At 43.0% G+C, this 24,089-nt stretch overlaps 1 protein-coding gene across 1 annotated transcript; it reads right to left on the reverse strand.

The window, feature by feature from the left end:
- Positions 1–21,921: 21,921 nt before the first annotated feature.
- On the reverse strand, positions 21,922–22,491 carry LOC144264746 (interferon epsilon-like). Its single transcript, XM_077816541.1, has one exon. It carries the CDS (start codon positions 22,489–22,491, stop codon positions 21,922–21,924), a length of 570 nt encoding a protein of 189 aa, XP_077672667.1.
- Between the last annotated feature and the right edge of the window lie 1,598 nt (positions 22,492–24,089).

A 24,089-nucleotide genomic window follows, 5' to 3' on the forward strand; every position in this document is an offset into this window, starting at 1 on the left:
CTATGATGCTTTCCTAGTGAATTGTGAGAGAACTTGGCTGTCCTGGGCACTGTGACAAAACTCTGTCCTTGCCTCCATGGGTCCCGCATTTCCTGGCAGATTTCGCTAGCCTCAGAGGCTCACCGTGACCCTGCACATAACCCTTCTCTCTCTAGAGACAAGGGTCACAGTCTACTGAGCCATTTTCATCATAAGCCAGCGAGGGAGGTGAGGAGAAGTTATCCTTCCTTGCACAGTCTTTGTTGTCTCCCAGTCTCAGTGATTAATCAGGGGGCAAAGGTGGCAGGGGGGGCGGGGAGCCCAAGCCCACCCTCTACTCCGGGCTGCAGCCCAGGGACCCTAATAGTATCAGCTATGGTAGCTGACCTTTTAGAAACATGACATGTACAATTCCCTGGGCTACTTCCCCCACAGCAGCCCTCACTTCCTCAAGCTCCACTTCACCCTTACCTCAGGGCCTCCTTCCTTGTGCCTGATATGGTGTGTACTACTCAGCCTCTCTAACAGCACAACTTCCTCCCACAGCTCCTGACATGCACACCCACCTGACTGACTGGGAGGCTGTTAACTAGTTTCAGCCAGCCCCTGATTGGCTTCAGGTGTCCCAATCAACCTAGCCTTCCCCCTGCCTTCTGGAAAATTCTTAATTGGCCCCAGGTGTCTTAATTGACCTGGAGCAGCTGCCATTTCACTTATCCTGGTACCAGGGATTTGTTTAGCCTGGACCTAATACATCTATCTCCCACTACTTTTCTATAGCCATCTGGCCTTGCCCCGTCTCAGCACATAGGGGAAATTGTAGGAAGGCACTGGAGGACTAGCAATACTTTAGTGATTTAGCCTGCATCCTCATTGCAAAGTGGGTAGGTTATCAGCGTGAGTAAAGGTGGAACCTGGAATCTACCCAGGAACCACACCCCTAGCTAGGTCAGCTAACTCAGGTTGAAAGTACTACTAAACTTGGGTGAAAGGGTTCTCTGTGTGGATGGATAGATTGGAGTGGGGGTGGTGAGGGGTCACTTTGGTTAAAAGCCTGGGCTAACTCTTGAGGAAGACATCCCACAGCTTGCCTGGACAAATAAGAAGAACTGCAGTTAACGCTGTGAATGGTGAGCAGGGTAGGTCACAGAAGGATCTGGGCTCATTAGGAGAATGCAAGTTGGTTCCCTTTCATTCCTGTAATTTAAGAGGAACATAAGAATAGCCACACAGTGTCAGAGCAAAGGTCCATCTAGCCCAATATCCTGTCTTCCAACACTGGCCAATGCCAGGTGCCCCAGAGAGAATGAACAGAACAGGTAATCATCAAGTAATCCATCCCCTGTCACCCATTCCCAGCTTCTGGCAAACAGAGGCTATAGACACCATCCCTGCCCATCCTGGCTAATAGCCACTGATGGACCTATCCTCCATGAATTTATCTAGTTCTTCTTTGAACCCTGTTATAGTCATGACCTTCACAACATCATCTGGCAAGGAGTTCCACAGATTGACTGTGCATTGTGTGAAAACTTATCTAATTTAGCTTGAAGGGTAGGGTAGGATTATATGATATTAGATATGTGTGATGGCTCTTAGCTGTTTTTAAAATCCTCTTTTTCTCTAATGCTTTATTACAACTGCTACATACAAATATTTTGTCTTAAGAAGGCTGTTGGTCAATATCACTGTTCACAGGTTCCTGAAGGGAGGAAATACAGATGTCCAAAAGCCATTTGGACCTACAGGGTGATAAGTGATTGGTATGCATAGGGTAGTGTATGTGGGTCCTGATCTAAGTGGAAGCCAGGGACAGGTTAAGGGAAGAGGCAGAACACTTGAGGGGGATGTACTCAGAAAGACCAGAAAGGGGGAAGAGGTACAACTTGCCCTGCAACCACCCTTCAGAATCATAGTATCTGCGTTTGTACAAGTTTAGCAGCGATAAAATCAATAGTGCAGTTATGAGGAGATAACGCTATGGTCCTATTTATGGATTCTTTGCATAAAATTCAAAATCAACAGGAGTTTGGGGGTGTGAAACGGAATACAGGATTAGATTCTTTTCCCTGAGCAGTCACAATGCATTTATTGCAAGAAAATGTGATCATTTTGTGGTAATTTACATGGTGAGACCCCAGTCCTGCAAGTTTTTACACATGTGCTTAATTTTGAGAATATCTTTAGTATTATTTAGTTCAGTGGACTGCTTATGTGCTTAAAGTTTAGGATTGGGGCCTAAATGTGTAATTAACTCAAGTAACTGTTTTGTCTCAGGTTAAATTAGTAATTAATCCAAGTCACTTATGTAGTAGACATCTGTTTTTATGAAGAAATACTTTATTACATATGTGACATTCTAAACCTGTAACCCCCATATTCCTCATTTACATATAATTGTGATATTGCATATAAAGCATGCCTTGTAAGGTATCATGGGAAAGGTTATGATCTGTTGAAACCCACTGTTCCATCTAAATATGTACATCATTAATGCATATGAAGTGATGAGATTGTGTTTTATGGTTGTCAGTAAAACATGCTGTAAGTTGGGGAATCGGCCAGCTACTAGCTCCCCAGAGACAACAGCAAGAAAAGTAACCAATGCCCGGGTGGGTGTCAAACAAGCATCAACAGCCATTGTCCAGCAAGGGAGTTACAATTCAATGACTCACCTGCATAAGGCCACACCAGGGGAATTGCTTAACCTTGCCTGGTGACTCAGCAATGCCCACCAGACATGCCTGGACTTGTGTTCTCCAAGCACATGACTATGGGTATAAAAAAGAACACAAGGGCCCCATGCTGGGCCTTTTCTCCTTCCTCCACTTATGCTGCAAGCAGCAAGGACACTCAGAAGACCGAAGACTCCAACAGAGGAGACTGGCCCAGGTTTCAAGGGTGAATCCTGGGTACTCTGAACTGCAATATCCAGTGGGGTGAGAAAAACTGCTTAATCTAGATGTTGCCCAGTCTAATGGAGTTGAGAATTTAGACTCCATGCTTATGTTTTATTTTCTTTTGGTAACCACTTTGACTTTTTGCCTATCACTTATAATCACATAAAACCTATCTTTTGTAGTCAATAAACTTGCTCAAGAAACTCCCTGAAAAAGCACAAGATCAAATCTGCACAGAAACACCCCTGGAACCCTGACCTGGGATATTCTATCTACTACCCAAGATCCATAAACCTGGAAATCCTGGGCGCCCCATCATCTCAGGCATTGGCACCCTGACAGCAGGATTGTCTGGCTATGTAGACTCCCTCCTCAGGCCCTACGCTACCAGCACTCCCAGCTGTCTTCGAGACACCACTGACTTCCTAAGGAAACTACAATCCATTGGTGATCTTCCTGAAAATACCATCCTGGCCACTATGGATGTACAAGACCTCTACACCAACATTCCACACAAAGATGGACTACAAGCCGTCAGGAACACTATCCCCGATAGTGTCACGGCAAACCTGGTGGCTGAACTTTGTGACTTTGTCCTCACCCATAACTATTTCACATTTGGGGACAATGTATACCTTCAAATCAGCGGCACTGCTATGGGTACCCGCATGGTCCCACAGTATGCCAACATTTTTATGGCTGACTTAGAACAACGCTTCCTCAGCTCTCGTCCCCTAATACCCCTACTCTACTTGTGCTATACTGATGACATCTTCATCATCTGGACCCCTGGAAAAGAAGCCCTTGAGGAATTCCACCATGATTTCAACAATTTCCATCCCACCATCAAACTCAGCCTGGACCAGTCCACACAAGAGATCCACTTCCTGGACACTATGGTGCTAATAAGCGATGGTCACATAAACACCACCCTATGCTGGAAACCTACTGAACGCTATTCCTACCTACATGCCTCCAGCTTTCACCCAGACCACTCCACACGGTCCATTGTCTACAGCCAAGCTCTAAGATACAACCGCATTTGCTCCAACCCCTCAGACAGAGACAAACACCTACAAGATCTCTGTCAAGCATTCTTACAACTACAATACCCACCTGTTGAAGTGAAGAAACAGATTGACAGAGCCAGAAGAGTACCCAGAAGTCACCTACTACAGGACAGGCCTAACAAAGAAAATAACAGAACGCCACTAGCCGTCACCTTCAGCCCCCAACTAAAACCTCTCCAACGCATTATCAAGGATCTACAACCTATCCTGAAGGATGACCCATCACTCTCACAAATCTTGGGAGACAGGCCAGTCCTTGCTTACAGACAGCCCCCCCAACCTGAAGCAAATACTCACCACCAACAAAATACCACACAACAGAACCGCTAACCCAGACTTGAAAGTTGCGATATTACAACAGAAAAACTTCAAAACCAGACTCCAGCGAGAGACTGCTGAATTGGAATTCATTTGCAAATTGGATACAATTAACTTAGGCTTGAATAGAGACTGGGAGTGGCTAAGTCATTATGCAAGGTAACCTATTTCCCCTTGTTTTTTCCTACACCCCCTCTCCCCCATTCCTCAGACATTCTTGTTAAACCCTGGATTTGTGCTGGAAATGGCCCACCTTGATTATCATACACATTGTAAGGAGAGTGATCACTTTAGATAAGCTATTACCAGCAGAAGAGTGGGATGGGGGGAGAGAAAACCTGTATTTGTGCTGGAAATGGCCCACCTTGATTATCATACACATTGTAAGGAGAGTGATCACTTTAGGTAAGCTATTACCAGCAGGAGAGTGGGGTGGGGGGAGAGAAAACCTTTTAAAGTGAAAAACACCCATTTTTTCATGGTCTGTGTGTATAAAAACATCCTCACTGCATTTTCCACTTTTATGCATCTGATGAAGTGAGCTGTAGCTCACGAAAGCTTATGCTCAAATAAATTGGTTAGTCTCTAAGGTGCCACAAGTACTCCTTTTCTTTTACTGTTTATCTTTACCCGTGATTTTGCCTGAAATGTTGGTAAATCTGCTCAGGTTTGCAAAGGCTGCTGTATATCCACTTTCCATTGATGAAGTGGTGAACCGATTAATAAAATTGCACTTCTCATCTTGAGCAGTGCAAGACAGTGCATTCCTGAGGTACAAGGCTGGGAGCTGGGGGGATCTGGCTGGTGCCTTTCCCTGTGTGATTCATGAGTGGCTCTGGGAGCATTCATGTACTCTAGCTGGGTGTGGGGCTCAACACGCTGTTGTGCTATGTGACAATAGTGCCTGGAGGGGTTTGTTGCTTGTCACTAGCAAAGCATTGTGAGAGACAACCCAGGCCGGAGAGATAAGGGGGCACAGTGGTTCCACAGTCCCAGGCTGCACCCCAGTGATCCTGTCACAACATAAGACAATTGTTTGTTTGATATTATAAATAAAGGTTGACTAGTCTGATAAATAGCTCTACAGATCCAGTGAAATGACCTGAAAATAGTTTGACAATGCACTTAAAGATTATGTACTAACAGTGCTTACTAACAGTACTAACAATTATAATCTACTACCTTTAGAATAGCTTTAGGCATAAAAGGGTATTGCTTGTTTCATTTATGTCTGGACAAAATGTTTGTTTGCCTTAGTTTTAAGCCTCCTGTGAGTTTGTTAATAAATAGAAAGTATCTTATTTCTACTCAAATTGTCATTCAGGAACAGGGTCTGTATTGCTTTTATTTTGGAAATAGTTCATTCTTTGGAAATCTTATTTTTCTGGTGAGCTGGAAGCCCTTGCTTCTTAAGTAGGTTGTCTCCTTCTCCATCTCTTTACTCAAACATGCCCACAGCTGATCAGTTTACTGGGTGAAGTCCATTTTTGAATGTCTGTTGTGAACTCCCATCCCAGGCAGCTTGGGAGAGATTCTTCCTCTAGATATTCCAGATGAGTTCAAGGATTTCTTGGATTGCCACTTTAACATTCTCTTTCTGGGACTATTCAAGCTTTAGAACCTCGTGAGGGAACATGGAGTGTGTCATTCTGTTTAGATATTGCTGAGAAAATCCCACCCATTTTAAAATTATCAGAACTTGAGAGCAGTCTTGGTTCACATTGTCTTGCTGGAAACGAAACGTTACAGTCTGGAGATGAGATTTCAGTGGGGAAAAGTAGCATATGGCTAACTTTCAGCAAAACACAGTTGCTGAAATGATCAAGATGTCTTACAGTTCTTGTCTTTGTGAATAACTGTAAAGGTTGGAGCTTGTTAAATCTTTCATAGACTCCGTTGTTTTTCTTTGATATTTCTTTATTGATTTATATTTATGAGGCTTATTACTTTGCCCTTCTGTTTAGTAACTTGTTTTCTAGCAGTTTTTCACCAACATCCTTCTTATTTAATTTTAATAAACTAGGCAAAGCAATACAGTAATATAACATGCAGATGGCATTTTCATAGCACGGTGATACTATTGTGTAATTCAAGGTATAACATTTTAGCTTGATGGAAATAATTATGGGAAGAAGCAACTGAAAAACAAGCGCATCCAGTGCCCACATCAGTTTCATTTCACTGTTTTCATTGAATCAGAAATAGAAGCATAAATGAAAAAGAGGAAATATTTTAAAACTCAGATGGTCAATTTCTGAGTAGTTCCCTATTAAATGTTTTCTAAAGTATGCTTGAGAAAATAAATCCTAATCCTTCTTGCATTAATTTTACTCCAATTAGTCCTGTTATAAATGATTTTACCAAAACATTTTAAGCTAAACAAAACCAATAATTTCAAAATAAGGCCTCAGCAGAAGCTATCACCTTAAATATAGTGCAGATTTTTAAAAGGCATAGAATATTCTCTCAAGTTTCTGGGATCCTGACTGGAATGGCATCTTGATTGGAGACTGTTTAAAAGGGTTCATCTTTGTTCTCATCCATACCCCATCAAAATATTAGGCCAAATTACATCCTGGGATATCTATTTTTATAAGGTGTTTCTATTACTGTTGAAAACCATTTAAAGGCATTGGTTTGGAATAACTGCATGATTCACAAGTGGTGAAACAATGTACACCTCAGAGTACAAGAAGAAAAGATAACATACACATTTTTAACAACTCAAAAATTAAGTATTTTATCTATAAAAAAATCACAGTTCTAAAATTCAATATGTCTATTCCTGTCCTGGTTAAAAATAAGTGCTGAGTGTCCCACTGGAGAACTGGAAATCTGTTTTCTGGTAAAATGCTTCTTTTTCTTTCTTGAGCTATCTGACATTAAAATTGTCACTGACTCTGGAATATTCCAATCTGTGTTACTCTTCTTCAGTTAACTCAGAACTATCTATCTGCAGATGTCACTCTAAGGCAGGTAGGAATGTCTGCTACCGCAACAGAAGCTTCCTTCTGACAAAGTTATGACATTATGTGTAGGGAAAATGGTTGTAATATTGCAGATCTCATTTCTCTATATAGTCATAAAATGTCCTGACACCATCAAAATGATGATGTGGTCTTTCTTGTCTGTGTGACCATGACATTGTCTATATTCTTTGAGGAATTTTAAAAGTGTAGATTGTGGGGAAACACTTCTGTAGGAGAATCAAGAGAGTATTGACAGATAATACTGGAAAACTTGCTCATATATCTAGGACTAATCCTGAAAAAAAGTCCTATACCCAAAGAACAGTTACATTTGGAGGATGTGGAGGTCTTGAACTGCTCATCAGTTCTGTGTAATTTTCCTTGATGAAAAATGGTACATGGGGAGTAATTCATAAAACGGATTATGCAATTATCAATAAATGTTGAGGAGGGAGAGAACCCCATGTCCTTTAAAACATACCTTGATTGGCAAAATGTGTGTTTCAGCTGTTATCTCAATAGAGTTAGTTTAATATGACTGAAGAGTTCTGTCAAGATGGAGAGTAGTGCATTTGAAACAGTGTTAACTGGCTTTGCATTAGCAGAGTCTCCCCCACTAGATTTAAAAAAACAAACAAACAAACAAACAACCCAAACAGCTAAAACAGCTTCAAATGTTAGCCTGTGTCTTGACTGGGTTTTTAAATCATGTTAAGCTAAACTGAGTGCAGCTAACACATTTGAAAAACACCCGTTTTGCCTGTCTAGACACAGGGCCTTTTATAATATGTTTAAAAGGAAATAATTATAAAATCATATTGTGTATATATTTAAAACCTTAAATACATTACCACTGTTACCCTAGATTATTAACATTTAGATATTTTAATAAACTACTTTGACTTTTACCATTTATACTATATTAGTGACGTTATTGTTTTGTTTTATTTTAACACTTTGGATTTTACTTGGTTTGGACAGAGAAACTGGACTGGTCTGTTTTAATCTGCTTCCTGCTGTCAAATTTCATTTTCTGATTTTCATGCTCTAACACCAGTCTGGTATGTTGGAGTTTAATCATTTCAGGGGGCAGAGAGACCTTTTAATTGAAGAAAAAAAGAAAACATTTCCCCACAAAATTAAGAAAGCAAAAAGGCATGAACAAAACGTGACAACCTTTCTATTCATATTAGTTTGGGTAATTCCCCCAGGCTCACAATGCACTTTCCTTATCAGAAACTAAAGATAGCCCTAAATTAGTGTCTCTTTAAAGAAAATAAATCTGCTTATGTTCATGAAACAATATGAGTCACTGTGATTGGCTCTACACTGAAATCTTCCATTAGTAGTTATTCTGGTTGTTTATCATATGTCAGGATGGAGTTGCAAGAGAGGATGACTAAGATAAACAAACAAATTAAGAAGTAAAAATACTAACGGGAAAGGCTAAAGTATCAGATAAAAATGGTTCAAAGAAGTAAAAGCACACTCTTTGAATAAATCAGAATGTTAACAGCAAGCAGACGCAGAAGTTACCCTGCTCACTGGCAAATGTTAGTTAGAGAACCATTTTGCCTTCAGGACCCATAGATCCTTAATTTCCAGGACCCTGTGGATTGTTCTTTATGGGACTGGGATCAGAGTTAGTGCAGGTCCTGAGGTAGGTATGTGGGGGTGGGGTCAGACAGTCACAGGACAAATCCTTGGAGCTGTATCTTTCCTTCATCAGCTCCATGCAGATTTCACTTAAAGATAGGCCTTAGGGATAGTTAGAGGAGACTGTGGATGTAACAGAGCTATTCTACCAGGGATCTGGAAGAGGGACAGAGCATCAAATGGTTCCCCAGAACTGACTCTTTTAGGCCTGGTCTACACTAGGAGTTGAGGTCGAATTTAGCAGCATTAAATCGATTTAACCCTGCACCCGTCCACACGACGAAGCCCTTTTTTTCGACTTAAAGGGCTCTTAAAATCGATTTCTTTACTCCACCCCCGACAAGGGGATTAACACTGAAATCGGCCTTGCCGGGTCAAATTTGGGGTAGTGTGGACGCAATTCGACAGTATTGGCCTCTGGGAGCTATCCCAGAGTGCTCCATTGCGACCGCTCTGGACAGCACTCTCAACTCAGATGCACTGGCCAGGTAGATAGGAAAAGGCCCGCGAACTTTTGAATCTCATTTCCTGTTAAGCCAGCGTGGCAAGCTGCAGGTGACTGCAGAGCTCATCAGCAGAGGTGACCATGATGGAGTCCCAGAATTGCAAAAGAGCTCCAGCATGGACCAAATGGGAGGTACGGGATCTGATTGCTGTATGGGGAGATGGATCCGTGCTATCAGAACTCCATTCCAGTTTTCGAAATGCCAAAACATTTGTCAAAATCTCCCAGGGCATGAAGGACGGAGGCCATAATAGGGACCCGAAGCAGTGCCTCATGAAACTTAAGGAGCTGAGGCAAGTCTACCAGAAAACCAGAGAGGCAAATGGCCACTCCAGGTCAGAGCCCCAAACACGCCGCTTCTATGATGAGCTGCATGCCATTTTAGGGTGTTCAGCCACCACTACCCGAACCCCGTGCTTTGACTCCCTCAATGGAAATGGAGGCAACATGGAAGCAGGTTTTGGGGGCGAGAAAGATAGGTCACAGCAAGCAAGTGGAGAAACCAGTTTTCCCGACAGCCAGGAACTGGTTCTCACACTGAACCTGGAGCCAGTACCCCCCAGGCCCACCCAAGGCTGCCTCCCGGACCCGCCAGGCGGAGAAGGGACCTCTGGTGAGTGTACCTTTTTAAATGGTATACATTGTTTAAAAGCAAGCGTGTTTAATGATTAATTTGCCCTGGCATTCACGGCCAGTACAGCTACTGGAAAAGTCTGTTAACGTGTCTGGGGATGGAGCGGAAATCCTCCAGGGACATCTCCATATAGCTCTCCTGGATGTACTCCCAAAGCCTTTGCAAAAGTTTTCTGGGGAGGGTAGCCTTATTCCGTCCACCATGGTAGGACACTTTACCACGCCAGGCCAGTAGCACGTAGTCGACAATCATTGCAGAACAAAGCATTGCAGCGTATGTTTGCTGGCATTCAAACAACATCCGTTCTTTATCTCTCTGTGTTATCCTCAGGAGACTGATATCATTCATGGTCACCTGGTTGAAATAGGGTGCTTTTCTTAAGGGGACATTCAGAGGTGCCCGTTCCTGCTGGGCTGTTTGCCTGTGGCTGAACAGAAATGTTCCCCGCTGTTAGCCATGTGGTGGGGGGAGGGGGGAGGGGTTAGCCACACAGTGGGGGGAGGCAAAATGTGACCTTGTAACGAAAGCACATGTGCTATGTATGTAATGTTAACAGCAAGGTTTACCGTGAAAGAGTGTACCCATTGTTCTATGAAATGTGTCTTTTTAAATATCACTGTCCCTTTTTCTTCCTCCATCAGCTGCATGTATTTCAAGGATCACAGTATCTTCTCCTTCCCAGAGGCTAGCGAAGATTAGAAGGCGAAAAAAACGCAGTCGTGATGAAATGTTCTCTGAGCTCATGCTGTCCTCCCACACTGCAGAGCACAGATGAATGCATGGAGGCAGACAATGTCAGAGTGCAAGAAAGCACAAAATGAATGTGAGGAGAGGTGGCGGGCTGAAGAGAGGGCTGAAGCTGACAGGTGGCAGCAGTGTGATGACAGGAGGCAGGATTCAAAGCTGAGGCTGCTGGAGGAGCAAACTAATATGGTCCAGCATATGGTTGAGCTGCAGGAAAGGCAGCTGGAGCACAGACCGCTGCTACAGCCCCTGTGTAACCAACCACCCTCCTCCCCAAGTTCCATAGCCTCCTCACCCAGACACCCAAGAACATGGTGGGGGGGCTTCCGGCCACCCAGCCACTCCACCCCAGAGGATTGCCCAAGCAACAGAAGGCTGGCATTCAATAAGTTTTAAAGTGCTGTGTGGCCTTGTCCTTCCCTCCTCCACCACCCCTCCTGGTGCTTCTCTCCTGCACCACCCCTCCCGGGCAACCTTGGCAGTTATCCCCCTATTTGTGTGATGAATTAATAAAGAATGCATGAATGTGAAGCAACAATTACTTTATTCCCTCTGAAAGCTGTGATTGAAGGGGGGAGAGGAGGGTGGTTAGCTTGCAGGGAAGTAGAGTGAACCAAGGGGGGAGGTTTCATCAAGGAAAAACAAACAGAACTTTCACACTGTAGCCTGGCCAGTCATGAAACTGGTTTTCAAAGCTTCTCTGATGCGCACCGCGCCCTCCTGTGCTCTTCTAACCACCCTGGTGTCTGGCTGCGCGTAACCAGCGGCCAGGCAATTTGCCTCAACCTCCCCCTCACCATAAACGTCTCCATCTTACTCTCACAGATACTGTGGAGCGCATAGCAAGCAGTAATAACAATGGGAATATTGGTTTCGCTGAAGTCTAAGTGAGTCAGTAAACTGCACCAGCGTGCCTTTAAATGTCCAAATGCACATTCTACCACCATTCTGCACTTGCTCAGCCTGTAGTTGAACAGCTCCTGACTACTGTCCAGGCTGCCTGTGTACGGCTTCATGAGCCATGGCATTAAGGGGTAGGCAGGGTCCCCAAGGATAACTATAGGCATTTCAACATCCCCAACGGTTATTTTCTGGGCTGGGAAGAAAGTCCCTTCCTGCAGCTTTTGAAACAGACCAGAGTTCCTGAAGATGCAAGCGTCATGTACCTTTCCCGGCCATCCCATGTTGATGCTGGTGAAACGTCCCTTTTGATCCACCAGTGCTTGCAGCACTATTGAAAAGTACCCCTTGCGGTTTATGTACTCGCTGGCTTGGTGCTCCGGTGCCAAGATAGGGATATGGGTTCCATCTGTGGCCCCACCACAGTTAGGGAATCCCATTGCAGCAAAGCCATCCACTATGACCTGCACATTTCCCAGGGTCACTACCCTTGATATCAGCAGATCTTTGATTGCGTTGGCTACTTGCATCACAGCAGCCCCCACAGTAGATTTGCCCACTCCAAACTGATTCCCGACTGACCGGTAGCTGCCTGGCGTTGCAAGCTTCCACAGGGCTGTCGCAACTCGCTTTTCAAATGTGAGGGCTGCTCTCATCTTGGTATTCATGCGCTTCAGGGCAGGGGAAAGCAAGTCACAAAGTTCCATGAAAGTGCCCTTATGCATGTGAAAGTTTCGCAGCCACTGGGATTCGTCCCAGACCTGCAACACTATGCGGTCCCACCAGTCTGTGCTTGTTTCCCGGGCCCAGTATCAGCATTCCACGGCATGAACCTGCCCCATTACCACCATGATGCCCAAATTGCCAGGGCCCGTGCTTTGAGAGAAGTCTGTGTCCATGTCCTCATCACTCTCATCGCTACTCTGGTGTCGCCTACTCACCCGGTTTCGCTTTGGCAGGATCTGGTGCTGCATATACTGCTGGATAATGCATGTGGTGTTTAATGTGCTCCTAATTGCCAAAGTGATCTGAGCAGGCTCCATGCTTGCCGTGGTATGGCGTCTGCGTGGCAAAAAGGCGCAGAACGATTGTCTGCCGTTGCCCTGATGGAGGGGTGACTGACGACATGGCTTACAGGGTTGGCTTACAGGGAATTAAAATCAACAAAGGCGGTGTTGATCATCAAGGAGAAACAAAATCAACTGTCACGCAGAATGGCCCCCCCAAGGATTGAACTCAAAACCCTGGGTTTAGCAGGCCAATGCTCAACCCACTGAGCTATCCTTCTCCTTGGTATTCCAGGCAGGATTTTTCAAGGTGCCCCTGACAGACCTCACCGAAACAATTGTTGGCCGTTGATTTCACAGAGGGAGAGAGGGAGAGAAGGGGGAGCAAATGAATACAAAACAAATCTGGTCTACTTCTTGTTTTGATGTACTCCATCTATCTTTTACATCTTTGGCTGGCAGCAGACGGTGCAGTAGGACTGCTAGCCATCCTCATCTTGTGGCTGCTCGGCAGAAGATGGTGCAATATGACTGCCAGCAGGACTAAAGAAAATGACCTGGTCGAGTCACTCCTCTTTATGTCTCTGTGCCCATGTCTGCCCAGGCGCTCCTGACTGACCCCCCTCGAGGCAGCCAAGAGCACCTAGGACATGATGACGATGATTATCGGGCCTATTGCACCGTCTGCTGCCACAAGGCAATGAGCTGCTGCTGTGTAACCATGCAGTAGTGCATCTGCCAGCACCAAGGAGACATACGGTGACAGTGAGCTGAGCGGGCTCCATGCTTGCCGTGGTATGGCATCTGCACAGGTAACCCTGGAAAAAAGGCGCGAAACGATTGTCTGCCATTGCTTTCATGGAAGGAGGGAGGCAGGGAGAGAGGGCCTGATGACATGTACCCAGAACCGCCTGCAACAATGTTTTTGCCCCTTAAGGCATTGGGATCTCAACCCAGAATTCCAACGGGCGGCGGAGATTGCGGGAACTGTGGGATAGCTACCCACAGTGCAACGCTCCAGAAGTCGACGCTAGCCTCGATACTGTGGAAGCACTCCGCCGAGTTAATGCACTTAATGCACTTAGAGCATTTTGTGTGGGGACACACACAATCAACTATTTAAAAATGATTTCTAAAAAACCGACTTCTATACATTTGACCTAATTTCGTAGTGTAGACATACCCTTACTCATTCTGCAGAGAGACTCTGTAGATCCTCTGTGACTTACTCAGATAGCAGGGGATCCACAAGTACGGGGATGGACTTGTCCCTGCAATGACAGAACAATTTGGGATGAGCTGAGTGAGGGGTCCTGGCAGAGTATTTCTTTCCTTTTTTTCTCCCACTTATGGATTTTTTTCCGAAGGAGAGTCTGGTCTGCCCAAAATATGAGTGATATCGCCAAAGAGCTAAATGAATTTTTCAACTTTATCTTTTTTAAAGAAAGGCGGAAACTAGTGTAGAAGCTCCTAAACTGGACTATGTGCTTTTTAGAAGAAAACAGAATGAATATTGATATGTTTTGCCCCCTGCACTGGAAGGGATAATGAGGTAGACAGACACTCAGGAGGAATCAGTCCCAACTGAATTGCATCTTGTAACTCTGAACAAAGTAACAAAGTAAACAGGAACCAGCTCAGCAAAGTTATTTTGCAGACAGGAATCAAGACTCCCCATAATGGTAAAGGGTGTTTGGAGGAAAGAGTGTAGATTCCGTGATAAAGAAAGGAAGAAGAGCGCGTCCAATATACTACAGGCCTATAAATCTGTAGTTGCTGAGCTCTCCCATGACTTCCCTTTTGCTGATGTCTCCAAATCTTCAAGAACATTGCTTCTTGTTTTCCAGACTCTTGCATCTCTGTAAGTATATCAGCTGTATTCCACTTCATTGTAACTCTGTCTGATTGGGTAGCAGCCCTCTTGGCTTTTGAGGAAATCCTCCTGGATCAGCATTTCTCTGTTCTAGATTTTGCCTTTTCAGGCATGCATATGGTATGGGGGATACAGTCACTGAGGTTCAGGCAACCAGGGCCCAGAATCTATGAGCAGTTTGTGTCAGAACTCACTTCTTCCCTCAGTAGCATGGGACAGCATTGGCTCAGTGCCCAGCTGGCCTCTATGTAGGATTTTTTGGGAGCAGGGTTGCTAGGAAATATAGACAGCAGCCCATTTGTCATCATGGTCTCTGGGAAGCACCCTGGTTTTATCTACTCCCTTATATCCCAGATTCCCCCCACATTCAGGAAGAGCAGGAAGGAGGCTGGTTAAGATGATGAGCTTTTTTCCTGAAAATGTACCCAACTTAACCCATTTGTCTTAGTTTATTTTGCCTATAATTGTTTTAAAGGCAAACGCCTCTAAGCAGGATCTGCACCAGTTTCTAAAAAGAGTGTGGATAGTTGGGAGTGACTTGCTGGGGCAAACTGAAACAAAGCTCCGAACAGGGTAAATATATTTTGAAGTCCAAAGGCCTGGCTTTTATTTGTCTGTTCTTTGGCCTGCCACAGAGATATCAGGAATACTTCTAAGGGGTCAAGACTACATTTAGATTCATACACATTCAGAAAATGACACCATCTTTCAGATGGCAACATAACTTTTTATGTTGTTAATGTTTTGTAAAGCATGTTGAGATTTCCGATGGAAGATCTTACATAAATGCAAATTACTATCACCATGGGAGAAATCCTGGCCTTATTGGAGTTAATGACAGTTTTGCTATTGACTTCAAAGGGGCCAGAGTTTCACTCTGTGTCTTTATTTCACTAAAAGGACAAACTTGGGTTTTGCCACATAAAACAGCAAAGACACATCACATGACAGTGATGTGATATGACTTTTCATACAGCCTGAAAGTTACTTCAAGACTATGAAATATTCTACTAGCTGGGCAGGGATGGATCACATCGCTACTACTGTACATGACTGCCACTTCCCCTGACCTTCCAAAGAGCACCTAAAATCTTCAGGAAGTAGTGTTTGTAATGTGGCAGATGGCAATTTGTGTGGAGCTGTTCCTGCAGTCTATGAGCCTGATGGAAAGCCCAGTGGAGTTAATGGAAAAATTTCCATTAACTTCAATTGACTTTGGATCAGGCACTATAAATGGCTTTATCCGTCATTGACTTTAGTAAGAGTTTTACTTGCTTAAGTGCTGCAGCAGTAGGCCCCATGTCATTATGGAATGCCTGTCTATCTTGGTGTTGGGGTACTGTGGTGCTGAATGGTGCCGTTTTCTTTTATGTAAGTAAAACAAAGACCGTGAGCAGTGTGGTCATTGAAGACACCTGGAAATTTTTTCTGAATTTTAGGAATGTTAATTCCAGTTTCCTGGCTGAATTCCAACTTAGTTATTCGTATTCCAGTACAATTATGTTCTTCTTGCAGTTTCATATAGATACAGAATTTTTCTTCACTTCCTCTTGTGCACTAATTTCTAGTGTTGCTGCATGCTACTAAACAAATGAGTATTCCCTCATGAAAGTGGCTAATTTGGGGGGGTGGCAAAATCCTCCTTTCATATCCCTTTCTTACTTGGTAGGGCCAAATCCTGTTGTCTTTATCTTGTGTGTTTGCTTGTGTGTGTATAATCTGTGTGCAGCAGCTACATACGAGAATTAATTTAGTCAGAGATTTATACATTAACAGATTTTTATTGGTGATATGCACAATTTCTGGAAAGAACTGCACCAGAACTAACTATAAGCATTTCTCTAAAGAACCAGCTCCTTGTAAATGCAGCTATAACAGTGATTCACATGCTGTAGTCTCTGGATCACCAGCACTTATGGTCTGTAGAATGTTTGATGGCAGGCCCTGAAGAACTGTCAGGTGAGATTGTCCTGGAGCTCCTTGTTTCTGTATGGTCTAGAATATTACAAACAGTTAAAAATACATGCTATCCTAATTTTACTTGGCAATATAAACATCTTCTGTAGTTGCCACAGGGATATTATACTATTACCCATTTTTGACCCAAATGGTTAGCTGAAATTCTGGGTCCTGTGGGTTGTTTAGGTTAGGAGGAGAAATTGATGATGAAAGCAGGTATTTTTGATGCAGTTCTGCTTATTTACAAAGAATGTACAAAGTGCGGTTTTCCTGAACACAACAGGAGTCAAACAGCAAGATACAGTTTCTTTGCTAACAGGTCCAAGTTCCTTTCTAGCCAGCACTTAGTTTTTCAAGCTTTTTTCTTGGGGCCAAGCTCCCAGTGCCTCTGTGGCTGTTTCTGGTGCTTCCATGGTGACATCTACCTCAGCTTTTTTTGACTTTGTGCCTTTCTTTCACAGACACACAGACCTTCACAAAACAATGTCCAGTTAAACCCATCCTCCCGCATGCTTTACATGAGCCTTTATTTTGGACGGTCCCTGTGTTTTAGTTGGAGGCTGCTCTTTCAGCTATCTGGTTGCATAAAAGAGCTTAGCTGTTTCTTACATTTTTCCCAAATGAAGGATGGCTGATACACCCACCAGTGTCAATGAAATTTAGCCCAACCCATAATATGGATGCCTCTCCCCAGATCCTGTTGTGGATTTGCAGACAGTGGACTGCATTTCCCCATAATAGAAAACCAGATTGGAGGGACCATCCAATGTGAGAGGTGCCTACTGGTAAAATTCTCAGGAGGCAGGTCAGAGAGCTACAGGGGCAAGTGGGAGAGCTAGAGGAGGCGGTGGCTAGGCTGAGGAGCATCCATGCACAGGAGGAAATCATTAAAAACATGCATATGTAGCCCTCCAAGTTTGAAGAAAAAATCCAGCTGGAGAGCACTGTACTTGCAGGGGAGAAGGAAACTGCTCCTTCACAGGGAGGAAACTGGCTGCTGGTTACTTCTGGCAGCAGGCAGTACTCCACGCTATTCCCAATCCACCATGCACAGAGATAAAAAAAATCTGCCCTGGCAACGAGGGATGAGAAATCACCCCCAGAGGTGAAGGAGGAGAAGCCATGTGCCTCCAAGGTTGGAAGGATCGCAGCCACCACTCCCAAGAGGAAACAAAAGGTGGTGGTAGTTGGTGACTCCCTTCTAAGGGCCTGACCTGGCATCCTGGGAGGCATGCTGCCTGCCTGAGGCTCGTATCCAAGATGCTACTGAAATATTGCTGAGGATTGTCTTGCCCTCTGACTACTACCTCATGCTGCTTATCCATGTAGGCACTAATTGCAAGGTATGACCCTGAGAAGATCAGAAGTGACTACAGGTCTCTGGGAGTGAGGGTGAAGGAGCAGGGGGTGCAGGTGGGGTTCTCATTGACCACCTGCAGGTCAAGGGAAGTGGTCTGGGCCGAGACAGACACATTCTGCAGGTAAATACATGGCTGCATGAATGGTGTTGCCAGCAGGGCTTTGGCTTCCTCAACTATGGGATCCTGTTTCGGGAAGAAGGACTGCTGAGTCGGCAGTCATGTGAAGTATTCCACCAAGTTTCTGGGATGCCAGTTATGTCATATTTGTGATTATTCACTACTATTTCTAGTTCTTCCTGTTTATTCCCCATACTTGCATTAGTATACAGACATCTAAGATGTTTGTTAGATTTCCCCTCTATATGCCCTCTTGTCTCTCCCAGCTTATGCCGCAATTTCCCATGTTCCCCCCAGATTCCGACCCTTCACCCAGGTCTCCATGTTTGGACTTACTGATGGGCTTTTGTCTCCTGCCCCCATCGAACGTGGTTTAAAGCCTGCCTCACTAGATTAGCCAGTCTATATCCAAAGATGCTCTTCCCATTCCTTGATACGTGAACCAGAAACTTGGTGGAATACTTCACATGACTGGAATATTGGTACAGAAGGATACAGCTTGTTCAGAAGGAAAGGCAGGGGAAAAGAGAGGGAGCATTGCCTTGTATATAAAATATGTATACACTTTGCACTGAGGTTGAGAGAGAAGGGGGAGGCAGACCTGTTGAACTTCTCTGAGTAAGGTAGAAGGGGAAAAAAACCAAGGGTGATGTCATTGTAGGGGTCTACTATAGACCACCTAACACAGAAGAAGAGGCAAAGGAGACTATTTTTGAACACCTAACAAAATCATCAAAAACACAGGACTTAGTGGTGATGAGGGATTTCAACTACCCAGATATCTGTTGGGAAAATAATACAGGATTTGGATAACGGCATAGAGAGTACACTTTTAAAATTTGCAGATGTTACCAAGATGGGAGGGGTTGCAAGTGCTTTGGAGGACAGGATTAGAATTAAAAATGATCTTGACAAACTGGAGAAATGGTCTGAATTAAATGGTATGAAATTCAATAAGGACAAATGCAAAGTATTACACTTAGGAAGGAACAATCAATTGCACAAATACAAAATGGGAAATTACTGTCTAGGAAGGAATACTACAGAAAAGAATCTGGGGGTTATAGTGGATCACAAACAAAAGATGAGTCAACAAGAGCAAAAAAAGTGAGCATCATTCTGGGTTGTATTAGCAGGACTGTTTTATGCAAGACATGAGAAATAATTCTTCCACTTTGCTCAGCACTGATAAGGGCTCAACTGGAGTATTGTGTCCAGTTCTGGACACCACGTTTCAGGAAAGATGTGGACAAATTATAGAAAGCCCAGAGGAGAGCAACAAAAGTGGTCTAGAAAACATGAGCTATGAGGGAAGATAGAAAAAAATGGGTTTGTTTAGTCTGGAGAAGAAAAGACTGAGAGGGGACCTGATAACAGTTTTCAAGTACGTGAAAGGTTTTTACGAGGAGCAGGAAGAAAAAATTGTTCCTCTTAACCTCTGAGGATCGGACAAGAAGCAATGGGCTTAAATGGCAGCAAGGGAGATTTAGGCTGGACATCAGGAAAAACCTTCCTAACTGGCAGGGTGGCTAAGCACTGGCACAAGTCGCTGAGGCTGTCGCTGCACTACGCAGCGTACAGGGGCGTAGCTGCGTTGCTGTAGCACCGATGCTCTACGCCAGCGGGAGAGAGCTGTCCTGTCCACTTAACTACCCCAGCCACCGCGAACGGCAGTCGTTATGTCGCCGCTTCAGTCGGCATAATTTACGTAGCGCAGGGCAGTGGCTTCCTCCCACCCCCGAGCGACATAACTTATACTGACTTAAACTGTCATGTTTACATAGCCCGAAGGAGGCTGTGGAATCTCTGTCATTTGTGGTTTTTAAGAACAGGTTAGACAAACACCTGCCAGGGGTGGTCTAGATCAGGGGTCCCCCATGTGGTGCCTGTGGGTGCAGTGGCGCCCGCCAGGGAAGTTGTGTGCACCCGCAGGACACCGCGCCACCGCAGTGCCACGCCGAAGAACCACGTGCCGAAATGCCGCCGAGAAGCGTTGCCGTTTCTCTGCAGCATTTTGGCGGCTGCGCTTCTTGCCGCTGCCGCTTCTCAGCAGCATTTCGGCGGTGGGGTGTCTGGCGCCCGCCACCGTCTTCTGGGAATAGGAATATGCTATTCACAAAGAAAGGTTGGAGACCACTGGTCTAGATAATACTTAGTCTTGCCTCAATGCGGGGGACTGAACTAGATGACCTATTGTGGCCCCCTCCACTCCTACATTTCTATGATTTCTGTGAATATGATCACTAATGGCAGGGAAGCTGGTCCCTGAAACAATCATTGTCATAATGTACAAAACATCTCAATAGTATGAAACACCCTCTTCCACACTATAAAAATGGCTGAGAATGCCTGAGAGCCCAAGGAGACGCAAGTCTGTCTTCAATAATGCCATCTGGTGAGTTGTTCCCACCCCACTGAAGTAATTCACTTTGGATTTTGTTTTAATGGAAATACTATCATGAATAAAGGCATAAGGATTTGGTTATAAAATGCTCTGACATCTGCTCTATATAAGTTCAAGGTATGAATAGCAATAATTTATATGAATATTTTATCCTTATTACATCATCTTCATTTAAGAAATATTTTATTATTATATGAAATGCAGGCTTGATTTTGAAAGGATCTCAGAAAAAAAACTAGTCTTATTGGACTCTTCAGAATCACAGTGTCTGATGTGTACAGGTAGAGTGGGAATAAATTCAGTAAATATCAGGAGATAACAATGAGGGTCTGGTCCTGCACTCCTGGTCCTGAACATCTAAGATGTCAATTCCTGGCAATAGTAGTTTGGAAGTACAAGGGATGCAGATTCATGCCATATAATGGAAAGATTGATTACCACACAATTGGTGGTATTTTCTAGGGAATTGTGAACTTAAAGTAAACCACTTCTGAGGTAAATGTTATGGTAAATATGTAAATATTTTAAGATACCATCATTTTAATGGAATTAACTCAGACCATTTCTGTAATAGATTTATAGTTCAAATAAAATAATTTTATTTATAAATATAAATAAGGGCAATAAGTACATGTATAAATAAATAAATAAATGTTGGTCTGTGGATAAATTATGACCATTCCAGAAAAATGATCTGAAAATATTTTCACAGTAGAGAAAGAGAGTAAATTAAAGCAGTTTGATGCATCCCACTTATTGCATTTTAAAAAGTGAGCAAAACATTAAGGTAAGAAAACCTAATATATAAAATATATCTGGGTGAGTTGGCTGATTAATTCAAGGTACAAACTTTTAACTTGGTAAAAGTAACTATTAGAAGAAGCAACTGAGACAGAAAAGATTCCAGCATAGGGTGCAGTTTCATTCAGCTGATTTCATTACTTCAGTAGTAAAAGTGCCCACCATCACGAGCTGCAATGAAAGAGGAAAATGGTTCAAACACAGACAGCACTTCAATAGTGAAATATTTAGAAAATGATGGTGACTCTGTATCATAAGTCCTAAGCTGTCTTCCAGTAAGCCTAACAAAGAAACTCTTTTTACAAAAGGTTTTTACTAAAACTGTTAAACTTTATAGGTGAACAGAGCCAGTGAAAGCAGATAGGGAATTCTGCCTGTCCTCCCCTGCAGAAGACCTTGATCTAAAGATAGCATGGGATAAAAAGGGATGGATTTTCTGGTGTTCTGAGTGGAAAGTTATCTTGATTGGTATTTGTTTAGAGCAGGCCAGTTTTTATTCCCCTGTCCATTTCATCAATCTATTGAACAAAGTCATATCCCTGGATATATTATATGAGGTGCATATATCACTTTTGTATATCAGCAGTATAAACAGGATATTCTCTAATAAAGGATACAACAGAACCTATAGAATAGTTTCTAAATGAAAGCATAGCATGTTTTACCTGTTTTTCCCCAAAACTATTATTTCAGTTACTCTAGAAAAAGTGTTTTGTAAAATACCTTAGTTTTTAAGCCTTTTTGTGAGTTGGTCAATAAACAGAAAACATCTTCTCATTTCCTCACGGATGATCTCAGAGGCACACAGGCTGTATTGCTTTTCTTTCAGGAAATTGTCTATCACACAAAAATATTTCTTCACTTTCAGTCTGGTGAAGTCCTCATTTTGTGGGTAGGTGGTCTCCATCTTTTTTTCTCCATTGAACCATGTCTTCAGCAGCTCAATTTGATGGTGAAGTCCATTTTGGAATGCAACCATGGAACTCCTATCCCAGGCAGTTTGGAGTTGACTTTTGCTGAAGATGTTGAAGATTTGTTGGAGGATCTCCTGGAGTGCCACAATGACATTCTCCTTCTGGAACTCTCTGAAGCTGAGAACATTCTGGAGGGATATGAAGTTTGAATTTTCATTTAGACATTGCACAGGAAATTGTCCTCCCATTTTTTCCAGAAGCTGTAAACTAGCTTGGTTCACTTTGTTTTGCTGGAAATGAAGCATGTTACTGTCCACAGATGAGGTTTTGGTGGAGAAGAGCAGGACAAGGCAAATGTGCAGGAAACTCAGGGTGATCATGCTGATGATGACTTAGATTCCTTGTTTGTGTGTAGAGACTGGAAGACTGGAGGTTGTGCAATGACTTTCATAGGCTGGTGTGTTGTATTTTTACCCATGTCTCTGAATTTAAGTATTCTGTAGTTTTTCTTTCGTCACTTTCTGCATCTCAAGGTTCCCATTCACTAATTAGGACTTTTTATTTTCACTTTTCTGGTTTTTTTTAAATACTTTTTTGTTAGTTGGTACTTTTCAGCATTTCTTTCCTTTTTAAAAGAAAGTGAGCAAATTTTTAAAAGCATAACAAGTTGCCTAATATCTGGTATTATTTGTGTTATTGTTATAGCAAATTTCCATTTGATCTGAAACATTTCCCAAACTGTAAATAGATCAGTTAGCTGTACTAAGACATGAAAATCCCTTGTAAAAGGGCCATCTGTCCCCACCCCTTCCTAACCGTAATTCAGAACTCCTTTTAATGTTTACTAATCAAAGTAGTTTAATGAGTACATAAACTGATAATGGAAGAGTAAACACACTTGGAGAGGTTTTGGGCCAGATCTCGAGGACTAGTCCTTTGCTGGCCAGAATGACTCAGAAGGCTTATGCATAAATGTGGCAGAACAGTGTGTTCTTAATATTGTTCCTTTTTTCTATCCATCCCCATCACCTCCTCCACTGCATGCTACACCTATGCATAGAGCACATAGACACACAGAAAACTGTCTTCTGTAGCATAATAACAGCAAGTCCAAGAGAAACAAAAATCCTCTTTCCATATAATATTCATGATATATCCTACAGAACACCTAATCTCGGCGTGCTCCTGTGGACTTGTCTGTGAGTCTCTGCCAATACTTACATTAGTCAATAATATTTTCTTTTCTTCTTCACACTAGTTTAACTAATCATGTTTCTAAATTTCTTAGGAACCTCTTTTAATTGTAAAGTTAATTTTTTTCCATTGGGGATAATTACAATTTACAACAGTCCAGACTTAGAAAGTTTCTTTACACTAGTTAAAATTTCCACTTTTGAGTAATTGCGATGCAACAAATAATTATAATTGTCAAAGTTATGTGAATTCTAGTGACCAAAATTAGACTTTTATTCCTAATAGTCTTGCAGAGACTCAGCTTCTACAGGAGGAAGTGGGTGGGGCAGCTGGCTATTATATTCTTTTCCATTGCTGGATGTTAAGACATTTTTTCTATTTGAAAATTGAGAGTGTTGGAGATGGAGTCAGATACACTAAACATGGAACCTGTCCTGCTTTTTGTTTAAAAAATGATTTAGTTTTCAGAGTAAAACCTCACTTAAAACTGTATGTGGATTTGTAAAAGAAAGGAAGACCCATATGGTTGGGTCGGATGAATTTTCTATTTTGGCTAGAAGCGGGTTTTCATGATAAAATGTTTACTTTCCTTTCACTTTCTTATTAACAACCTATATTACGAAAAAGGACATTATTTTAAAAATCTAATTGACTTTGCACCATATATGCTTTTTATCATTGGTTTTCAACTTTTTCATTTCACTCAGCAAGGACTGGTAAAGTAGACTGGTCTAGTTAATTGAATTAAATTCTTTGGTCAGCTTCACTTTCTTCTCCCTATGTC

This window comes from Eretmochelys imbricata, chromosome 5 (assembly GCF_965152235.1).
Source record: "Eretmochelys imbricata isolate rEreImb1 chromosome 5, rEreImb1.hap1, whole genome shotgun sequence".
Taxonomy (NCBI): Eukaryota; Metazoa; Chordata; order Testudines; family Cheloniidae; genus Eretmochelys; species Eretmochelys imbricata.